Below are 18,455 nucleotides of genomic sequence, written 5' to 3'. Positions count from 1 at the left end.
GGCAAAAGTCTTCTATGATGTGGTTGAAATATCACGTTGTATGCCATCGCCTAATAATCCATTTGTGTGAGATCCCTTTTGGGACAGTACGGTGGTTCAATCATGTGCAACTCATTTTATTTTAAGCTATGTTGAATCAAGCTTATTGAATTTATTGACTAAGTTAAAAGGACTCGATTGTTTCTATTTTCAAATCTTTCAAAGTCCTTTGTAAAACTAGGATGTGCCCTAGTCCATATGCGTGCTCTATGCATTATAATTGCTTATGTATTAGTATTACGTAACCTTAGTAATGTAAATAAATACATGAGTTTTGAAAAGGAAAAAAACCGACGACAGCGAGGTGATGTTAATCAGTCGTAGCCCACATGACTCTATTGACAACTGCTGTAGTTTCCCCAACTTCCATAAAAAAACACTATCCCTACACACCAGTCGTACCTATGAACCGTGTTGATTTCGTATGCACATAACACCTCACAGTTTTAATCCGTTATCACATCGTGTATGTGCCATTTTTAATATCCGAAATAATCTGATTTGCATCAGCATCCGCGCCCTATCATTTTTTTTTTGAGAGAAGCCATTTGACGCGCTTTATTAATCTGTAACCGTAGTTACATCGTTTTACTAGATCGTTCAGCGAGAAAAAAAGGATTACCAAATGGCAAATACCCGTACCAAACAGCTGGCCTGCCCGACGGCGTGACTCTTACGTTGTCCTGTCCAAACTCCAAACTCCAAAGAGACGCAAACGGAACAACCAAGAAAAACAAAAAAAGAAATTCAAAAACCACTCCCACTCCCTCCCTCCACTACCCACCGCCGATCCAACCCCCAACCTCACCACCACCCTCCCCTAGGGTTTCCCGCCGCCGGCGATGCCCGCCTCCTCCGTCTCCGGCGGCAGCGGCCCCGGCGGCGTGTCCCCGGAGGCCATCATCGAGTGGCTGCAGGACGAGATGGGCTACCCGTCCGCCCCGCCCGCGCCGGACCAGCTCCGCAAGATCTGCCGGGGCAACATGCTCCCCGTCTGGTCCTTCCTCCTCCGCCGCGTCCGCTCCGAGCGCACCGTCTCCACCGCCCGCAAGAACATCCTCGTCCACGGCGTCGCGGCGAGGCGGGCGCGGGAGGGCGGGGCCGGGGCGGGGGCCGGGGCCGGGGGCGACGCGGCGGCCAGGGAGGCCGAGGCGAGGGAGCGGGACCTCGCCACGGAGGAGGCCGAGCGGCTCCGGGGGGTCGTGCGGAGGCAGCGGAAGGAGCTGCGCGCCCGCATCGCGGAGGTCGCGCGCGAGGAGGCCGAGCGGAAGCGCGTCCTCGGGGAGCGCTCCAATGCCAGGTACGCGAAATGGCAGTGCAATTGACTCGTGCAAAGAGGGGGAGGGGGGGTGGGGGGGGGATTAGCTCTCCATGGTGGGAATTTCGGTCTTTTGCTTTGCTTATTGCGGAATCTAGTGATACTGAAAATCCAATAATTTGCGATGAAATACTATCTGACTGTTTATGTTCATTGATACTGATAAGAGTGCATGATAATTGAGGATTAGCCAAGTGTTTGCATCGACATAAACATCCTGATTTTGTAGTCGAACTGGTAATTACACATCTGCATGGAAACAGGTAGAATCACCAATTCCATGTGTGTGACCTTGTAGACCTGTTATTGAACATAGTTAGAAATTCAATTCATCTACTAGCATGAGTGCATACTTTTTTATATCTTCTTGTTAGATGTGTCCTATTTGCTTGCAGCAGTGCATCTACTACTCTACCTAACTAGAAATCTATAATGTCACAGCTATTCTTTGTTCTCATGTAAAATTAGTTAATTGCTTTGTGCTTCACTACTGTGATTTTACCTATGAATGTTCAACTTTTTTTTATTCAATAACCAATTAACCATAACACATAGACATATTTGATCTGACTAAGAATATAACAGCAAGAACCTGTGTCTCATTTCCTTTTTGGATTTAGGCACAAACAAGTTATGCTTGAGGCATACGAACAGCAATGCGATGAAGCATGCAAGATATTTGCTGAATACCAACGACGACTACATCAATTTGTTAATCAAGCAAGGGATGTGCGAAGGTCAAGTATAGGTGCGGGTGGACCTGCAGATGCTGTTGAGGATATGCAGTTGCAGAGCGAGAGAGAAGAACTCTACTCGACTGTCAAAAGCAACAGGTTGTCAGATGATCTTGTAGAGACCTCACGTGAAAGGAGTATTCGGAAGGCATGTGAAACTCTTGCTGGAGATATGATCGAAATGATTCGAAGCTCTTTCCCAGCATTTGAAGGAAGTGGCATCAATTCAAGTTCCCAGTTAGATGCAGCAAAGTTGGGCATTGATCTGGATGGTGAAATACCACAGGATGTTAAAGCTGTGGCATTGGATTCCCTAAAAAATCCTTCATTACTGCTGCAATCAATCATTACATACACATCACGCATGAAAATACTCATACATAAAGAAACAGACAAGATTGACATACGTGCTGATGCAGAACTTTTGAGGTACTACCATTCTATATCTATTTTCAGTTGTTGCATTCTGTTTCATGAATACACATGAAAAATAATTTGACTTTCCACCATCATGATGATGGTTACGTGTAAAATATTCTTTAGTAACTTCTGGATCATTCTCGCATGTACTAGCTGCATTCTATTGAATGTAATCCTATGATTGGAATTTTGCATACACAAGTACATTATAGTGAATTTAGTTTTTGTTCAGGACTTGCTTTAGATTTGTAAAAAAATTAGTAGGTGTTTGCTGCAATGGAAATATTGCTATATTACATTTCTAATGAGAAATGCTTTGTTCATTTTCTAGTCAAAATGTGTTCTGATCTACTTCACCAAATGGACTCAAATTTAAGTTTCTTAATTATCTTTGTGTTGTTGTTAACCAGTTATACAATTTTTTTCTAGGTATAAATATGAAAATGAGCAGGTCATTGATGCTGCTTCAACTGATGCAAGCTCACCCTTGCCATATCAAGTATATGGCAATGGAAAGACTGGATCAGAGCTGTCAACCCGCGGAACATATGACCAGCTACTGGAAAGACAGGTTCTCCCTTAAGATGCACTTTATTGCTCCTATTGTTGTTTATCACAACCTTTGCAGGAAAACAATATCCTTGCTATCGTTACTATTGGATTTGTGCTTCTCTTCTTGTTTTTCACTTCCTTTCAAGAATTGTAATATATGTACTTTGCATTTTATGTTTTAGGATTACAATACTTCATCGATAAACTTCAGAAAACATTACTTCATCTATATGCACTCAGAATTCGAAAATGTCAAACTATGTTTTAGGTTGTTATCTAGGGTTGTTTATTTATTTATTTTTCTAGACATTTCACACCTGTACTTGATTGTTTTTTCTTTCCTCTTGATAAAAAAAAAAGAAGCTGCATGATTTCATCAAGCTCTTCTTTCTCCACAGGCTAGTAAAATTCTGTGTTAATGCCTTATGCCTACCACCTCAAATGAAGTACATGTCACTGAAGTTAACTTCCACATAACATTTATTTACCTTGCAGAAAGAACATGTTCAGCAATTCTTGGCCACAGAAGATGCTTTAAATAAAGCTGCTGAAGCTAAAGCTAAAAGCCAGAAGCTCTTGCAACGCCTTCATGGCACTAGTGATGCGGCAGGAAGTAAAAAGATGCCTACTGGGAACACCTCACAGAACATGACTAACAGCAGACACTTGGAGGTACTTATTCAAGATTCCACTGTGGTGTAATGAATTTAATTTAAGATGCTTCCTTCCAAATTAATATTAATACTTACAGTGAGAAAGCAGCAGTCATAACATTTATTCTCTAAAAAAAAGGAAAAAATGGTAATATGCACACAAGTTTCCAAGATCTTCAATTTGGTACTCCAGTTTCGTATTATCAAGAATATCAGATAAGCATAATCTCTATAACATTGTCATGGCTTATGAAACATGTTTACGTTTTGAGTTCATGATTAAGCTAAATATGACTATGAAATTCTCATGGTGCTTATAATGTGTTTGTGCATTCTATGATACTAACAGTACCCGAATCTATTAGCTTGTATTGTTTGTATAAACTGTAGCAAAATTTCTGTTGTGGAAGCTGCATTTGCTTGCTGCTTGTAAGCTATGTAATTGTGCATTATCTTTTCAATTTCAATATCACACACACGCACAAAGGTCTCATCTTTTCCTGATAGCTCTGTTGTCTGTTTGCTGCATTATTTTAGCTCGATGTTTGGGCGAAGGAAAGAGAAGTTGCTGGGTTAAAGGCAAGCTTGAATACACTGACTTCTGAGGTACAGCGTCTGTACAAGTTATGTGCTGAGTGGAAAGAAGCGGAAGATTCCTTGAAGAAAAAGTGGAAGAAAATAGAAGAATTTGATGCTCGTAGATCAGAACTTGAGTGCATTTACAATGCTCTTCTGCGGGCCAATATGGTTAGTCTGGAGCCTTTGTACTTTTCCTTACTAGCTCTTTACTTAGTTCGCTATTCAATTTTTTAAAGAAAGTTTTAGATATAGACATGAATATAGAAATAGAAGCAGTTACTTATCAACATTCTTTCCAGCATGGTTACTGGTTGCCATTTTAGTAACTTTCCATCTAATACAGCAGCGTAGTGAGCTCAAGTCATAATTATGTTCATTATAGTGGCTTGGCAGCTTTATGAAGGTAGCACCATAGGAAACTAGGAGCTATTAGAAATATCTTAGGTGGGGATTCATGGATTTGGGTCTTACACTCTTCTTACTCTTGATATATGTCTCAATAATTGAATACAATGGGCATGATCACTTCTTGAAAGATGTTGCCAAACCTGCTATATATAGGAGGCATCAACATTTTGGGAGCAACAGCCATTATCTGCAAGAGGATATGCGTCAAGAACAATCATCCCTGCTTGTAATGCTGTGGTAGACATGTCAACTAACTCAAGGGATCTCATCGAGCGAGAATTGTCTGCGTTTGGTCAGAGCTTGGATAACAGCTTATGCAGGTTGCCAGCAACTCCTCAGGTTGGTAACATTACAGTGTTAACTGTCTTAGCGAGCAGGCTAGCAGAATGAAGGCTATAAGAGCCATCATGTGTTTCTGATCTGCTGACTCCTTCAATCTCTTATGTCACTGCTGTGGTTTCTTTTTCACAGGCTCTTTTGGAGGCTTTGGGCTCCAATGGTGCTACAGGATCAGAAGCAGTTGCAGCTGCAGAGAAACATGCTGCTTTGTTAACTGCACGAGCTGGAGCCAGAGATCCATCTGCTGTGCCATCCATATGCCGCATCTCTACTGCTCTTCAGTACAATTCTGGCAAGTTCACTGCTGTTGTTATTGTTGTTAGTTCAAGAAAAAAAGTGTGATTATGATATTATATAACATGTTAAGCCAAAATGTGTTCCACTTGGTGGAGATGGTGGTCTCTAGCTCTTGGCTTGGGTATGAAGCCTTGAGCCAAGTAGGTATTATTATTTGTTGTTGAGTGCATCCACTAATAACATCTACTAACATCTATTGTTTTTCATTTGTGGAACTGCTTTCACATTTCTCTATTTGATTGTATAGAGTATACTCACATGTTAACGGTGTCTTTGTTAACAGTTTCACCAGGTACAGAAGGCACTGATTCTGGCTTGGCATCAGTTCTAAATTCACTGGAGTTCTGCCTAAAACCTTGTGGTTCTGAAGCTAGTATACTAGAGGATTTATCAAAGGCTATTAATTTGGTGCACACGCGGAGAAATCTGGTTGAGAATGATCGTGTTTTGCTGAACCGAGCACATCGTGCTCAACAGGAATATGAAAGGTACGCTGAAATTTTACTTAATCTTTGTCTTTCTTCACAATAGATATTTACTGAATCCAGCTAGAACTGTAACATAAAGGAGATGTCTTGTGTATCAGTGATTGTCGGTATAGTTTGTAGGACTGGTGCCAATGTTTGTTTGTATTCCCTTCCATCCTCTGTCGACTTGTTCGGTTCCTGCAATTTTGTTCCTCAGAAAATAGTATTTCATTTCGGGTATTTTTTATCAGTACATATTTTCTCTTGGAAGTAGGGGTTTTGTTATTGAAAAGAATTCTAACATGCGTTTCAAATGCATTTTGTTCACTGTGTAATGCATGTGGCAGCTGTAACATTTACCAATTGAGCAGTGTACCATTGGGATTCATGAACTGAAGACTTGCTCTTAATTTTGAATTGATGACAAGTCCACAAAATGTTATTTAGTATGCTGATACGCAGTGAAATAAAATTATTGTGCAGCTGATGTCTATCTAAAACAATCCAGGAATTGCAATTTGGGATGCCCTTGTTTATCACAAGTAGTCCTGTGTTTTTTTATTGGTCTTGAATATCTTATATTTGGTGGAATGAATCTATATTCCAGCTTACTACGTTTCAAGAATGGCTACTGATGTTTCCTTTATATAGGGTGGCCAACTACTGTCTTAAATTAGCTGGTGAACAAGAAAAGATGGTATCAGAAAGGTGGTTGCCAGAACTGAGAAACGCAGTTCAAGAGGCTCAAAGGTGTTTTGAGGATTGCCGACGTGTTAGGGGTTTGGTAAGTATATGCTACCTTGTATTTACAACTTTATCTCTTCATTTCAATTCCTGTAAGAACACAATCCGAGGGCCAGACTTCAATGAGATAATAGCAATGCAGTTGTGTTGCGATTGAATGAGCAATGATTATGGCCTAGCAAGGACTCCCAGTCCAGTCCTGGAGAGGGATGTTCCCCTTCAACACCTGCTTTTTGTGTGTAGGAGAGGAATACTCTATTCCACGCATCTTTCTTGAGGGAACTCATTTCAGTTCAATTGTCCATACTTTCCGTTGTGTTAGAACCTCTTACTGCAACGAACCACCCATATGTGCAAATGATCATGTGTCATGTCAGCTCAAATATGTATGAAGTAGTACCATAGCATTTACTTCAATATTGCCCTTACTTGCAGGTTGACGAATGGTATGAACAACCAGCAGCAACAGTCGTTGACTGGGTGACAATAGACGGGCAAAGCGTTGGTGCCTGGATCAACCTCGTAAAGCAACTCCACATGGAAATCTCCAGAAGAACGCTTGCCATATCCACGGCAGGCGACGACTAAGGCAGCTGGTCGTTATCTCTGCTGTTTGATTTTTTATTTTTAGAGGCTTGATTGGTTGGGGTTTTACGCCAGCATATCTGCTTGATAGCTTTGTACCATAGCCTGTGATGTAATTGTAAAATCTTGGTTTGTTTATTAGTTTAGTATATGTTCTTTTATATATGTCGCCATTCTTTCTGATTATTTTTGTTATTTGCCATATGCTGTACAAATTGCTCTTAACGGTTGCTGATTGTAATTGTGGCTTGCACAGGCTACTGTTTTTACAGTCGCCCAGCGGTCCACATTGATGCTAGTAAAGCTTTGCTTCTACCGCACAGATGGCAATGATAGCTGTAGAAATGTTTTTTTGGGGGACATTTAAGGCCCCTCCAATGTACACTACGATGTCTCAAAGATAACCATATATATATGTATGTTCTTGAATTGCCTCCCAATTAAACATTTCTCTTACGACTTAGGCATCGTTCGTTCGGGGGAGATCGGGGAGATTGTGTCTCGTTTTTCGCGCGCACGCTTTTCAAACTATTAAACGGTGCGTTTTTTGCAAAATTTTTCTATAGAAAAGTTGCTTTAAAAAATCATATTAATCCATTTTTGAAATTTAAAATAGTTAATACTCAATTAATTATGAGTTAATGGCTCACCTCGTTTTACGTATCTTCCCCATCTCCTCAATCCCCTTCTCCTCAAACACACCCTTAGTTGTGCGTAGTCCACTTCTTCCCAGTAAACAATGTGAATTTCAGCATGTAGACTCGGCATTGAGCCATCGACTAAAAAGATTGCAATTTTGCAGCAACAGCATCATCATGCGGCATTCACTTATCAATAAACAGGTCACAGAACTCAGGGACACCCAAATTATGAAACTACAGTTAAGCTATCATCAACATCATCCACGCTGGGAACGTTTTCCTGTACCAGGCAAAAAGCTAAAACACGCTGACACTCATCCAGTCCACACTGGCTACAACTGAACGAGCCAACAGCATCAATGAAGTTCGTTCTTTTGCCTAGACTGATGGAAACGTTCCCAAATTCGGGCAAATGATAAGTTAACGCGATCTTGGACCTAGCCTAGCTCTTCATCTGCACTGTACACCCTCCACGTTTTGACTTTGCACCAGCAATGAAGAGCTGACGCCATAAACAGTGCATCTCCTCACCACGGATGGCTCGTGTCACAGCAATTACCTCTTCCGCTTTTTTGGCTCAACCTGCAGTTGGTAGGTGAGAGAAATTTTATATATTGAAATTACTCTGAGTGAAATGCCCATCGAAAATGCTGATGGGTGGAAAAAATGTATCTTGCAGGTTACAAAACTAGCTGCTGTTTCCATATGATTCATTTGCAAGGTTTTTACTGATATTTTCAAAGAGAAGCTTGGAAACACGAATGGTAGAGTGTACACTTGCTTTTCCAAACCATAAATTAATTTATTATCAATAACAGCGTAGTACGATGCTAATAAAGAACATCATTGATGTTGTGCAAAGGCAATGTGTATAGCCTTTCTTCCTAATACAAATGTCCATAGGAAATTGAAAACATAATGCTCAACAACTTACTAGTGTGGGAAATAAGGTGCAAGAAAAATCATAATGAAGAAAACGATAAATTGATGTCAATACTGTGGATTAGTTTTGACAAGGATAAGACATGCAAGAACATAAGACCCCACATATGCATGCATCGGTTCAGGGAGTTCATAACAGCAAAGTTTGAAAAAAAAGTTCGAGTATTTCTCTGTCAACATCAAATAATGACCTGTGTAATTGAGAAGCAAAAACAAGACACTAGTTTTTTTTTAAGTGTAATTACAATGAAATCAAATTTCTACTGCGCTTAAAGTTTTAAAGAATTAAAGATAAGTTATCTTCAAACAGAACATCGGTAGACAGTCAGTCAAGAGATAGAGGTTAAGTAACCAACCTTAGAATCAGAATTTGATGATGCTGGATATGAATTTGAAGGTCTCTTCGTGCCATTTTCTTTGACACAATCTGCGCACAGGAAATGATCTAATTTTTTGGCCTGCTCAATGGTCATTCCCATACAAGATGGATGGAACCTGCACAAGTTAAAAGTTGAATATTCAATAATAAACAAGAAAAAAAATTGGAGAAATGGTGCAGCAAATTGGAAACTGTGTAGCATGAGTGCATGACAACACATAGGCATGCGAAATAGAGCATTTATGTTGCCAAACATTTTGTATTTAAAGAAAAGTAACAGTTGACTGATCTAACAATGAAGTACACGCAAAAAAAATGCTCAGCAGACAACCTGGTGAGCAGTGAAATACGACAGAACGCAGCATGTTAGTTGCAGCAAACACTCTGAAGGGCAACACAGGAATCACCCATTCATCCGTTTCAAATAGGTTTGCTTTCAGAAGTAGGAAAAGAGAAAGATAACTATCATAATATCAGGACAGATATAAGTGAAACATCAATAAGTATGTAAATTGATCAATGATTGTAATGATGTTTACTTTGTGCATTCATGTAGTATTAAATGCCTACAACTTCATACACCATGTATGCATTCGTTGACATCATCCTAGGTAGGTTAGATACTTGCCACTGATGTATGGACGAGATGACAGTTTCATTACCAACAGGCGTCACTCATTTATTGGGGATTAGGGAAGGGCACGAATTGTGAAAAGTTCTTAGTCATGTACTCATGTCAGTTTCTAAACTCTTCTTAGACAAAATATACAAATATTGTAGAACACGAACGGCACCTTCACCCCCAATGTATCCCATACGGAAACAGAGCCCAAGCCAATACTTCAAAAATCCAAGCAAAAGAACAATATACATGCCAAATTGCCAATTGCCAAAACAGAGCTCAAGACAATAATGTAAAAGCGGCTACAATCACTAAAGAAACTAGCACGTTCCATCAGCAATATGAGCTCTAAAGTGTTCTTTGAGTCATATATCTCATCCGCAGAAGACCATGTAACTGACACTTTATACTCTATGTTTGAGAAAGGCAGAGAATAATTAGGCACAGAGCATCAAGTTCTAAAGAAACCTCAGATGGTCATGCACCCTGCTCTTATCTTTAATGGTCCCCAAAGACCTATACTTGGTCCACCAAGAAGAAAGATAAAATTTTATGCAAAATAAGGAATTAGATATATTGCAGAAAAAAGCTCAATTATGACACGTAAAATGGAAGAAACTGGGGACAAGATAAACTTCTCATTATGCAATATTTAAGGAATTAGATATATGGACAGAAAGCAACACGACGACAACATTTAAATGAAAGTTAGCTCATCTGTGAACTGAGTCTATGATACTTCCTCCTAAAAATGACGGGCATGAAATACCCTTCGGTCAGCCAGATGCAGTATGAAAGGTAAGGATGTCCCCAAGTGATTTACCAGTCCTTGCATCCCTCGCACTGCACCATTAGATCATCCGGGTTATACGGCATCTCGCACTTGCAGTACCTGCACACACACACACACACCCAAACCAAAACCACCACCAACCATTATCAGTACAACCAAAGCCCACATTGCATAACAACAAGCAGATGCAAAATCAATGATCAAAAAAGGAGGGGGGGTTGGAGCAAATACACGGCGACGCGGTCGGGGGTGAAGGCGCCGGTGGCGGCCTTGTACTCGAAGCGGCAGAAGAAGTCCTCGGGGCCGACGTTGTCGAGCTTGGTGTAGTTCTTGAAGGAGTGGACGACGCACTTGCCCTCGATGGTGTGGGCGCTCTGGGTGTCGAAGTGGTCGGAGAGGAACAGCTCCTTGGCGCCATGGAACTGCCTCCTCCCGCCCTTGGACTCCTCCGGCCGGTAGTACCACCGCACCCGCACCCGCACGCTCCCCCTCCCGTCCGTCTCCAGCCTCTCCACCCTCCCCACGTACGGCGCCTTCTCCGTGTCCGACGCCCGCATCAGCACGCAATCCCCCACTTCCACACCACCACCACAAACCCTCATCAAGAAACTAAAGAGACCCAAATCTTGGCCGGAAATGAAGAAAGCGAGAAGCGGCCCGTACCTCGGACGATCTTGGTGGTGCCCTTGATGGTGTAGGATTCGACGTCCTTCTTGCCCTGCTTGGTCTTGGCCATGGAGGGGATTGGGAGGAAACCCTAGAGGAGGAGGAGGTGGGGGGAGAGGTGTGGCCACAGCTCCCCCCGTTCAGACAAGGGAAGGAGGAGGAGGAGGAGAGGGGTAGTTTGGGGATTTTGCAGGGGGGTGGAGCGGTCAGTCAATGTAGCGGAAAGGTTTTGAATCCGGGTTAGCGTCCGGCGATCCTCCGCCGTCCGATGCAACGGACGGCGGGTGATTGATTCATGATGATCATGATGATGATGATGATGCAGGGATGAGCTATTAGCCTCTGTTCGGGAGTGTCTCCGGCACGCAAAACGAAGCAGCGTTTAACACGTCATTAATTAAGTTTTAGTTAATTTTTTTAAAAAAAATTGAATCAATATGATTTTTTAAAGCAACTTTCGTATATAAACTTTTAAAAAAAACGTATTGTTTAGCAATTTGAAAAGCGTGGCATGAAAACCGAGGAGGAGGAGTTGGGGAGTACTTATAGGAGAGGCTGAAAGACTATACTGTTCTTTTGTGGTTAAGCAGGTTATTATGGCCTTATGGGTTGTGACAGTGAATGCATGAGAAATGTCCTTTCTGCTTTTGTTGATTTTGTTTGGTTGCATGATGTGATATCGTTGGAATGATTGGTGGCCGTTCCTTGTTTTGTTTTCTTTTCCACACGGAATGGATGATGAGTATTTATTTGATTGACTTTGGTGGAGAGAAATATGTGTGAATGCAAAGACTTTTTATAAGCTCGATGAGACACGTAGAAACTTTTTTCGCTCTTTAGGGTGTGTTTAGTTCACGTCAAAATTGAAAGTTTGATTGAAATTGGAACGATGTGATGGAAAAGTTGGAAATTTGTGTGTGTAGGAAAGTTTTGATATGATGGAAAAATTGGAAGTTTGAAGAAAAAGTTCGAAACTAAACTCGGCCTTGGTGCATGTTTAGTTCGTGAAAAGAAAATTTTTTAGTGTCACATCCGATGTTTGACCGGATGTCGGAAGGGGTTTTCAGACAAGAATGATAAAACTAATTTCATAACTCGTCTGGAAACCACGAGACGAATCTTTTGAGACTAATTAATCCGTCATTAGCACATGTGGGTTACTGTAGCACTTATGGCTAATCATGGACTAATTAGACTTAAAAGATTCGTCTCGCGATTTCCCCTCTAACTGTGCAATTAGGTTTTTTTATAATCTATATTTAATGCTTCATGCATGTATCCAAAGATTCGATGTGATGTTTTTGGGAAAAAAATTTGGGTTTAGGCCTTAGCTGCATTTTTTGTATCTGATATTTTGTTCACATTTGTTTGGGTTATCTTAAATAATGTATCTTTTTTAACATATGGGATTGTTCGATAGAACTTGTAGTGTTCTAGGCTGCACTACAAAACCTACCTATTCGGTTGCATCAGCAACTGGACCTGAGAGGCCACAACATCATAGTAACTTTCATAGATTTTATTAGTTTTAACTTTGAACATTGATTTTAATTAAAAACATTGAAGATTTTTAGTTAGCTTCTTATAATTTGGTTAAAGGGAGATGAAAAAGTATGATAGCAGGTAACTTTTATGTGCTAGTGAATCTAAAAGACTTCTCTTCTTCATATTTCATCTGTCTCCATATAGTCATATAGACATGATTTGAAGAGCGCATACAAAGTCTTTTATATTTATACAGTATGTGTTAGCATGATATTGCGCTATGAACTTATTTAATCTATCTCGGTGATTTAGGATAAAATTGCAAATCCTTATAAACCGTACGTGCATCATGTTTGGTTTAGTTAGTGTTAAAAAGGCATTCATATCTAGTTTCTCTTGTCTTTTCTATTGACATATGACTTTGTACATTAAAGGATAATCCAAGCGACAAGGGAGATCTAGCAAGATCAAGCAAAAATACATGTACTTTCTTGACACTCTGACCAAGCCAAAGCGACAAGGGACGATGGAGATAAATCCTGATTTTTCAGTTCTCATTCTAATCATTATGATACAATGCCGACCAAACGTCTACACAGCCATTCGTCAAGCTAACGGTGAGTTCTTCCCGATACAGTGGTCGTCTGGCCGGTTCCTCCAATTTCCAAATTAATCCTTGCTCCCCTTGCGTCTTGATGATCACTTGCAAGTTGCAACACTATCGAACACTGAACACTGTGGCATAGACCGGACAATTAACCGAAATTGTATTAGATGTGCCAAACTTTTGTCGCCAATAAGAACCGGCTAATGTTAGCAATAACCAATGGTGATATGCAAAATTATAGCATAGGTGTAAATACACATAGTTGGTGGAGGCTAGAAGAGAACAACAAGGTCGTCATACATATAACAAAATACGACCGATAAGTTGACAGTGGAAACTAAAAGATAACAATCGAAAATGTATCGGCCACAAGAAGAGGAATGGAAGAATGAATGGAGCGTGTATTCAACAAACAAAATTTCTTCTTTCCAATGAAAACTGAAGAAATATAATGGGACCGTCAAATATATAGTCTAACCAATATGAGGCAACCATGCGAGCGAGGGCAAATCACACAAATATTACTCCTGATGTGAATATGGTGTAGTGCATCAAATTAGTATTGCACGAGAAAAAAAACCTACTAAAAGCGAGTACCCTAAACCATGAAAAAGAAGGCACAAACCATCCCCTCGCACTCTTGTGTCATGATGCAGTGAGAAAAACAGAATTTTATGACTTACAGAATGACCTAGCTAAAGTGTTCTTTTGTTGATGTATTTCCAATCCCAACAGTGGCTTTTTATAACTACTACGTTATTATTTTTGTCCTCTCTAAAATATACATGAGTATCACATATGGAGTGGTACATCTTCATATCCTAATTTCAATGGTTTCCTGTCGGTTAGCATATAACTTTTCTTATTTTGTGTCATAGTTACTAAAATTTCTGAGAAATGTCTATCTTTTTAGGGCCTGTTCACTTTGATGTCATTTTCAACCTTACCAAATTTTGATAATATTGTCAAAAAAATGTCTACATTTAGTTTGCTACCAAATTTTGGTAACTAGCCAAAATTTTGGCAACTAAATTTTGGTAAGGTTTTTTTTTTGCGTCAAAGTGAACAGGCCCTTAAATCCCTTTTTCTCTGCTCTTGGCCTCTTATATACTACCATTTGCAACAATAAAGCTTTCAATTATCAAAATGTCGGCCAAAATGTTTTTATCTACTGCAAATCAAATCCCAAATCCATCTGATATCGCTTCCAAAAACCAAAACTACCCCCAAGCATCGATTTCCCATCCGACGGCCAGGATCGGCGATCGTCACCACCCTTCAGAAATCAGAAACCGCCCTTCTTCGGGTCCGACTCCGACGCCATCGCCGCCGCCGCCGCCGCCGAAACCACGAACCCTACCCCCCGGCGGCGCCGCAGCCGCCGCGCCGGAGATGGCGGCGTACCTGAGCATGGGAGAGGCGCACCGCCGCATCGCCGACTACCTCTCCCGCGTGGCGGACTCCGTCTCCTCGTCGGACGGCGCCGCGCTCGCCTCCCTCCTCGCCGTCTCCTCCGCGCAGGCCCCCGCCCCGCTCTCCGACGCGCTCTCCGCCTTCCCGGACTTCCCGCGCCTCGCCGCCGACCGCTACCCGCACCTCTCCGACCTCCTCCCCCCGCTCCTCCGCGCCATCCACTCCCACTCCCTCCGCCGCTTCGCCGAAGCCTACTCCTCCTTCGAGAAGGCCGCCAAGTTCGTTCCCCATCCTTCTCTCCTCACTACCTTACCCCTGATTTATTCATGTTTTTTTTATCCTTTTTCTTTTTCGCATTCCTGGAAGATTGATGTGGTTTTGGTTGCAGCGCGTTCTTGCAGGAGTTCCGGAACTGGGAGACGCCGTGGGCGATGGAGGCGATGCACACGGTGGCGCTTGAGATCAGGCTGCTGGCTGAGAAGGTGAGCATGGTGTGTGTGGTTGGGTTCTGTGAATGTGAAAATTTTCGGCTCATGCCTAATGGAAGCTTTGTTTGTTTGCTTGGTTGTGTAGGCAGATAGGGAGCTTGCAACGAGTGGGAAGAACCCTGACAAGCTGCAGTCTGCTGGGTCCTTCCTGATGAAGGTTTTCGGTGCACTCGCGGTATGAAACTCTAAAATGATTCTTCTTTCTTGAGTGGTAATAAGTAGCTGCGTAAGCACGATAATTGAATTGAAGGGAGTTCTGTTGCCTTTTGTTATTATGGGTGTAACATTGATGTTAGAGATGTTCTGGCTCATAGTTCCTTACTACCATTTAGCAGTTGCAACCTAAACCATGATGTTTTGCACAGAAAATTTTCTTTGTGCTTGTTCTTTCATGGATTATGTTTATGCTTGTCTGGATTGTGTTCTGAAGCTATTTTATTTCCAAATTTACAGGTTAAAGGGCCTAAACGCATTGGAGCACTCTATGTTACCTGCCAGCTATTTAAAATTTACTTCAGAGTAAGGATTATTTTCTTGTAAAGTGGTACTCTCAATACATATATATTTTTTATATAGTGAAGTGTACTATGCACAAACACATGTATCTACTCTATAGTTCGATACTTTGATATAACAATATTCTTAAATTATGCAGCTTGGAACAGTTCACCTTTGTCGCAGTGTCATAAGAAGTATTGAAACTGCCAGGAATTTTGATTTTGAAGATTTTCCAGTGAAAGATAAGGTAAGATTAGCAAAAATCTGGTAACTGTTTCTGTCTTAAAGACTTACAATTACCTTGCCATTTCTAATAAACTATTGATTATGCATAATGTTTCAGGTCACTTATATGTATTATACCGGCAGATTAGAGGTGTTTAATGAGAACTTTCTTGTTGTAAGCTCTCTCTCCCTCTCGACATGGTTGTGGTACTTGCACACAAAATGATGAGACCACTGATACCAAAGTTTTTTTTTTCCCTGGTTTTGTTCTATTGAAATCAGGCAGATCAGAAGCTAACTTATGCTTTGGTGCACTGTAATCCTCAGTATGAGTCAAATTTGAGGTACTTGTATTACATGGGGTTTGAAGTTTTCTAGCATATAATTTATGATGCAACCTGTTCGAACTCTGATCAATGCTCAATTTTATAGGAGAATTTTGAAGTTTCTTATCCCAGTAAAGCTTTCAATAGGTGTTTTGCCAAGAATAACACTACTGGAGAGGTACAATCTGCTTGAGGTATATATCCTTGTACACTTGCTTAATTTGGAGGGAAATTGCAAATTGCGCTTAGCTGTCTCATTTTCTATTACAAAACAGATGTATTGATTTTCTGCAAGTTACTTCCATAACCAAGATATTTCATTAGATTTCCCTTGTGACATTACAATGTCAATGACTTAGCCAATAGACTAGGTTCTGATGCCATTGTCATCTGTCTTGTTGTTTTTCTTTTGCAAGAAGCAAGATTTAGGGGCATTTATTGGCAATTGTATATTTTCCGTATCAGTAGATGCAAAGAACAATATAGTCATGCACTGGATATTCTCTTATGTTCTACCAATATAATCACATTTCATCGAAAGATGTAACTTTGGGATGACAGCAGTGAGTATTGACATGATGCACACATTTACTTAAAAGAATGACACTGGTTAAAAGAATAGGCACTGAAGTTTAAAGAATGATAGTTTGCGATCCCTGTAAGCTCCACTAGACTCGCATCAGAAATTCAGAATACCACCTCCCATCTGTCTTCTCATCTCACTGTTCCAACCTTATCCCCATTAATTATGACCTTCCTCATAATTAATTAGTCATGGGGTCTTCTATGTTATGAATTTATGATTGGCAGTTGAACTTCTAAATCATGATTGATTTTGTTTCTCCTCAGATAGCAAAATAAACCTTCCATTCATTTTTCATTTCGACTCATGCTGGTTTTGCTATTAGTATTCATTATTATTTCTCCTCAAATTACAACAATATCTAGCATGGGTAAAATTTCCATTTCTATTTGTAAGCTGTTTTGGTATAGAAGCTAAGTCTGATGTAGCTATTGTTTAATTTATTTAGTTGTACCAGTCACTTTTGCTAAATATGCTCCACTGAATTATTTATTTGTGTTTGTAAACATGGAACTTCGTTTTTAGGGCATCACAGCTTCTTATCCTTAGTGGTATAGAAATTTTCCCAGATATCCCATTTAGATTGTACAAGTGTTTATTTAGTCTTTCAGTATGCAGATGTTGTGACCTCACTTAAGAGAGGAGATCTCAGGCTTCTTAGGCAAGCACTCGAAAGGCATGAAGACCAGTAAGTTCATGGTGTCGTTTGCTGATTTTTTTCTCTTTCAGTCCATCGACTGTCCCTGACTGCTTGTTTATTTTGCAAGATTCTTAAAATCTGGTGTCTACCTTGTATTGGAGAAGCTTGAACTTCAAGTCTATCAGAGATTAGTTAAGAAAATGTGAGTGCAATCTTCAAGTGGTCGTTGTCAACTTGTCATACTTCATTTTCCGTGATGACCAATTCCCTTCTTGATTTGCGATGCCTTTTACAGCCATATCATTCAGAGGCAGAAGGAGCCAGCCAAGGCACATCAAATTAAGCTAGAAGTCGTTGTAAAAGCTTTGAAATGGCTTGAAATTGACATGGACGTGGATGAGGTTCTCTTTGACAGCACACACATTTCATTTTCGAACTGAAACCTACAACTTCTCTGTGATATATTAACCTTGTCTTCTCCTTGCTATCAGGTGGAGTGCATCATGGCGTGCCTAATATACAAGAATCTCATTAAAGGATACTTTGCTCATAAGAGCAAAGTTCTTGTCCTCAGCAAACAAGATCCTTTCCCAAAGTTGAATGGGAAGCCTGTCTAGTTCATAGTCGCCCCTGAAAAGAATTAACTATCTCCTATTCTGTTGTATTCGGCACATGTTTTTGTAAAACGTTGAAAAACTATTGCCTGACAGTAACATTTGTATTATTGTAACAGTGGTGTTTGTACTAGTGTAACAAAGAGACCATTTCGCACGGTAATAAATGACACTTATCTACAGTCTGAAACTCTGCACTCCAAGGGGGCCACCTTCTTATTGAATCATGGTTGAAATGGAGGTATCTAGGATTCCTTGCTTCTTGGCTATGCAAATGCAATGCACATCATCTTCTACCGTATCTGGTACTACATCATTGTGTTCAATTCAATTCAATCTACACATGCAGATCAGTTGGAGTGATGATGATCGTTTTTATCCAACGGTCCTGATCTGAT

At 40.6% G+C, this 18,455-nt stretch overlaps 3 protein-coding genes across 3 annotated transcripts; 2 read left to right on the top strand and 1 right to left on the bottom strand.

The window, feature by feature from the left end:
- The first annotated feature begins 755 nt into the window (after positions 1-755).
- Positions 756-7,564, top strand: LOC127784312 (AUGMIN subunit 5). The gene is made up of 10 exons (XM_052311530.1): positions 756-1,339; positions 1,978-2,520; positions 2,941-3,082; positions 3,559-3,735; positions 4,254-4,463; positions 4,857-5,042; positions 5,175-5,334; positions 5,623-5,827; positions 6,458-6,590; positions 6,986-7,564. The coding sequence occupies exons 1-10, from the start codon at positions 882-884 to the stop codon at positions 7,136-7,138; spliced, it is 2,367 nt and encodes a 788-aa protein (XP_052167490.1). The 5' UTR covers positions 756-881; the 3' UTR covers positions 7,139-7,564.
- Positions 7,565-7,902: 338 nt separating this feature from the next.
- LOC127784313 (chromatin remodeling protein EBS) lies at positions 7,903-11,351 on the bottom strand. The gene is made up of 5 exons (XM_052311531.1): positions 11,176-11,351; positions 10,744-11,086; positions 10,543-10,611; positions 9,075-9,213; positions 7,903-8,358 (listed from the first exon to the last, which is right to left on the bottom strand). Exons 1-5 carry the CDS (start codon positions 11,246-11,248, stop codon positions 8,332-8,334), a joined length of 651 nt encoding a protein of 216 aa, XP_052167491.1. The 5' UTR covers positions 11,249-11,351; the 3' UTR covers positions 7,903-8,331.
- A 3,174-nt stretch (positions 11,352-14,525) lies between these two features.
- LOC127783960 (enhanced ethylene response protein 5-like) lies at positions 14,526-18,239 on the top strand. Its single transcript, XM_052311121.1, has 12 exons — positions 14,526-14,961; positions 15,072-15,165; positions 15,257-15,346; positions 15,625-15,690; positions 15,827-15,916; positions 16,013-16,069; positions 16,177-16,238; positions 16,327-16,414; positions 17,415-17,491; positions 17,571-17,645; positions 17,739-17,844; positions 17,935-18,239. Exons 1-12 carry the CDS (start codon positions 14,663-14,665, stop codon positions 18,058-18,060), a joined length of 1,230 nt encoding a protein of 409 aa, XP_052167081.1. The 5' UTR covers positions 14,526-14,662; the 3' UTR covers positions 18,061-18,239.
- Positions 18,240-18,455: the final 216 nt, after the last annotated feature.

The sequence above is a fragment of the Oryza glaberrima genome, chromosome 9 (assembly GCF_000147395.1).
Source record: "Oryza glaberrima chromosome 9, OglaRS2, whole genome shotgun sequence".
NCBI lineage: Eukaryota > Viridiplantae > Streptophyta > Magnoliopsida > Poales > Poaceae > Oryza > Oryza glaberrima.
This window is presented reverse-complemented; position numbering and strand designations above follow the sequence as displayed.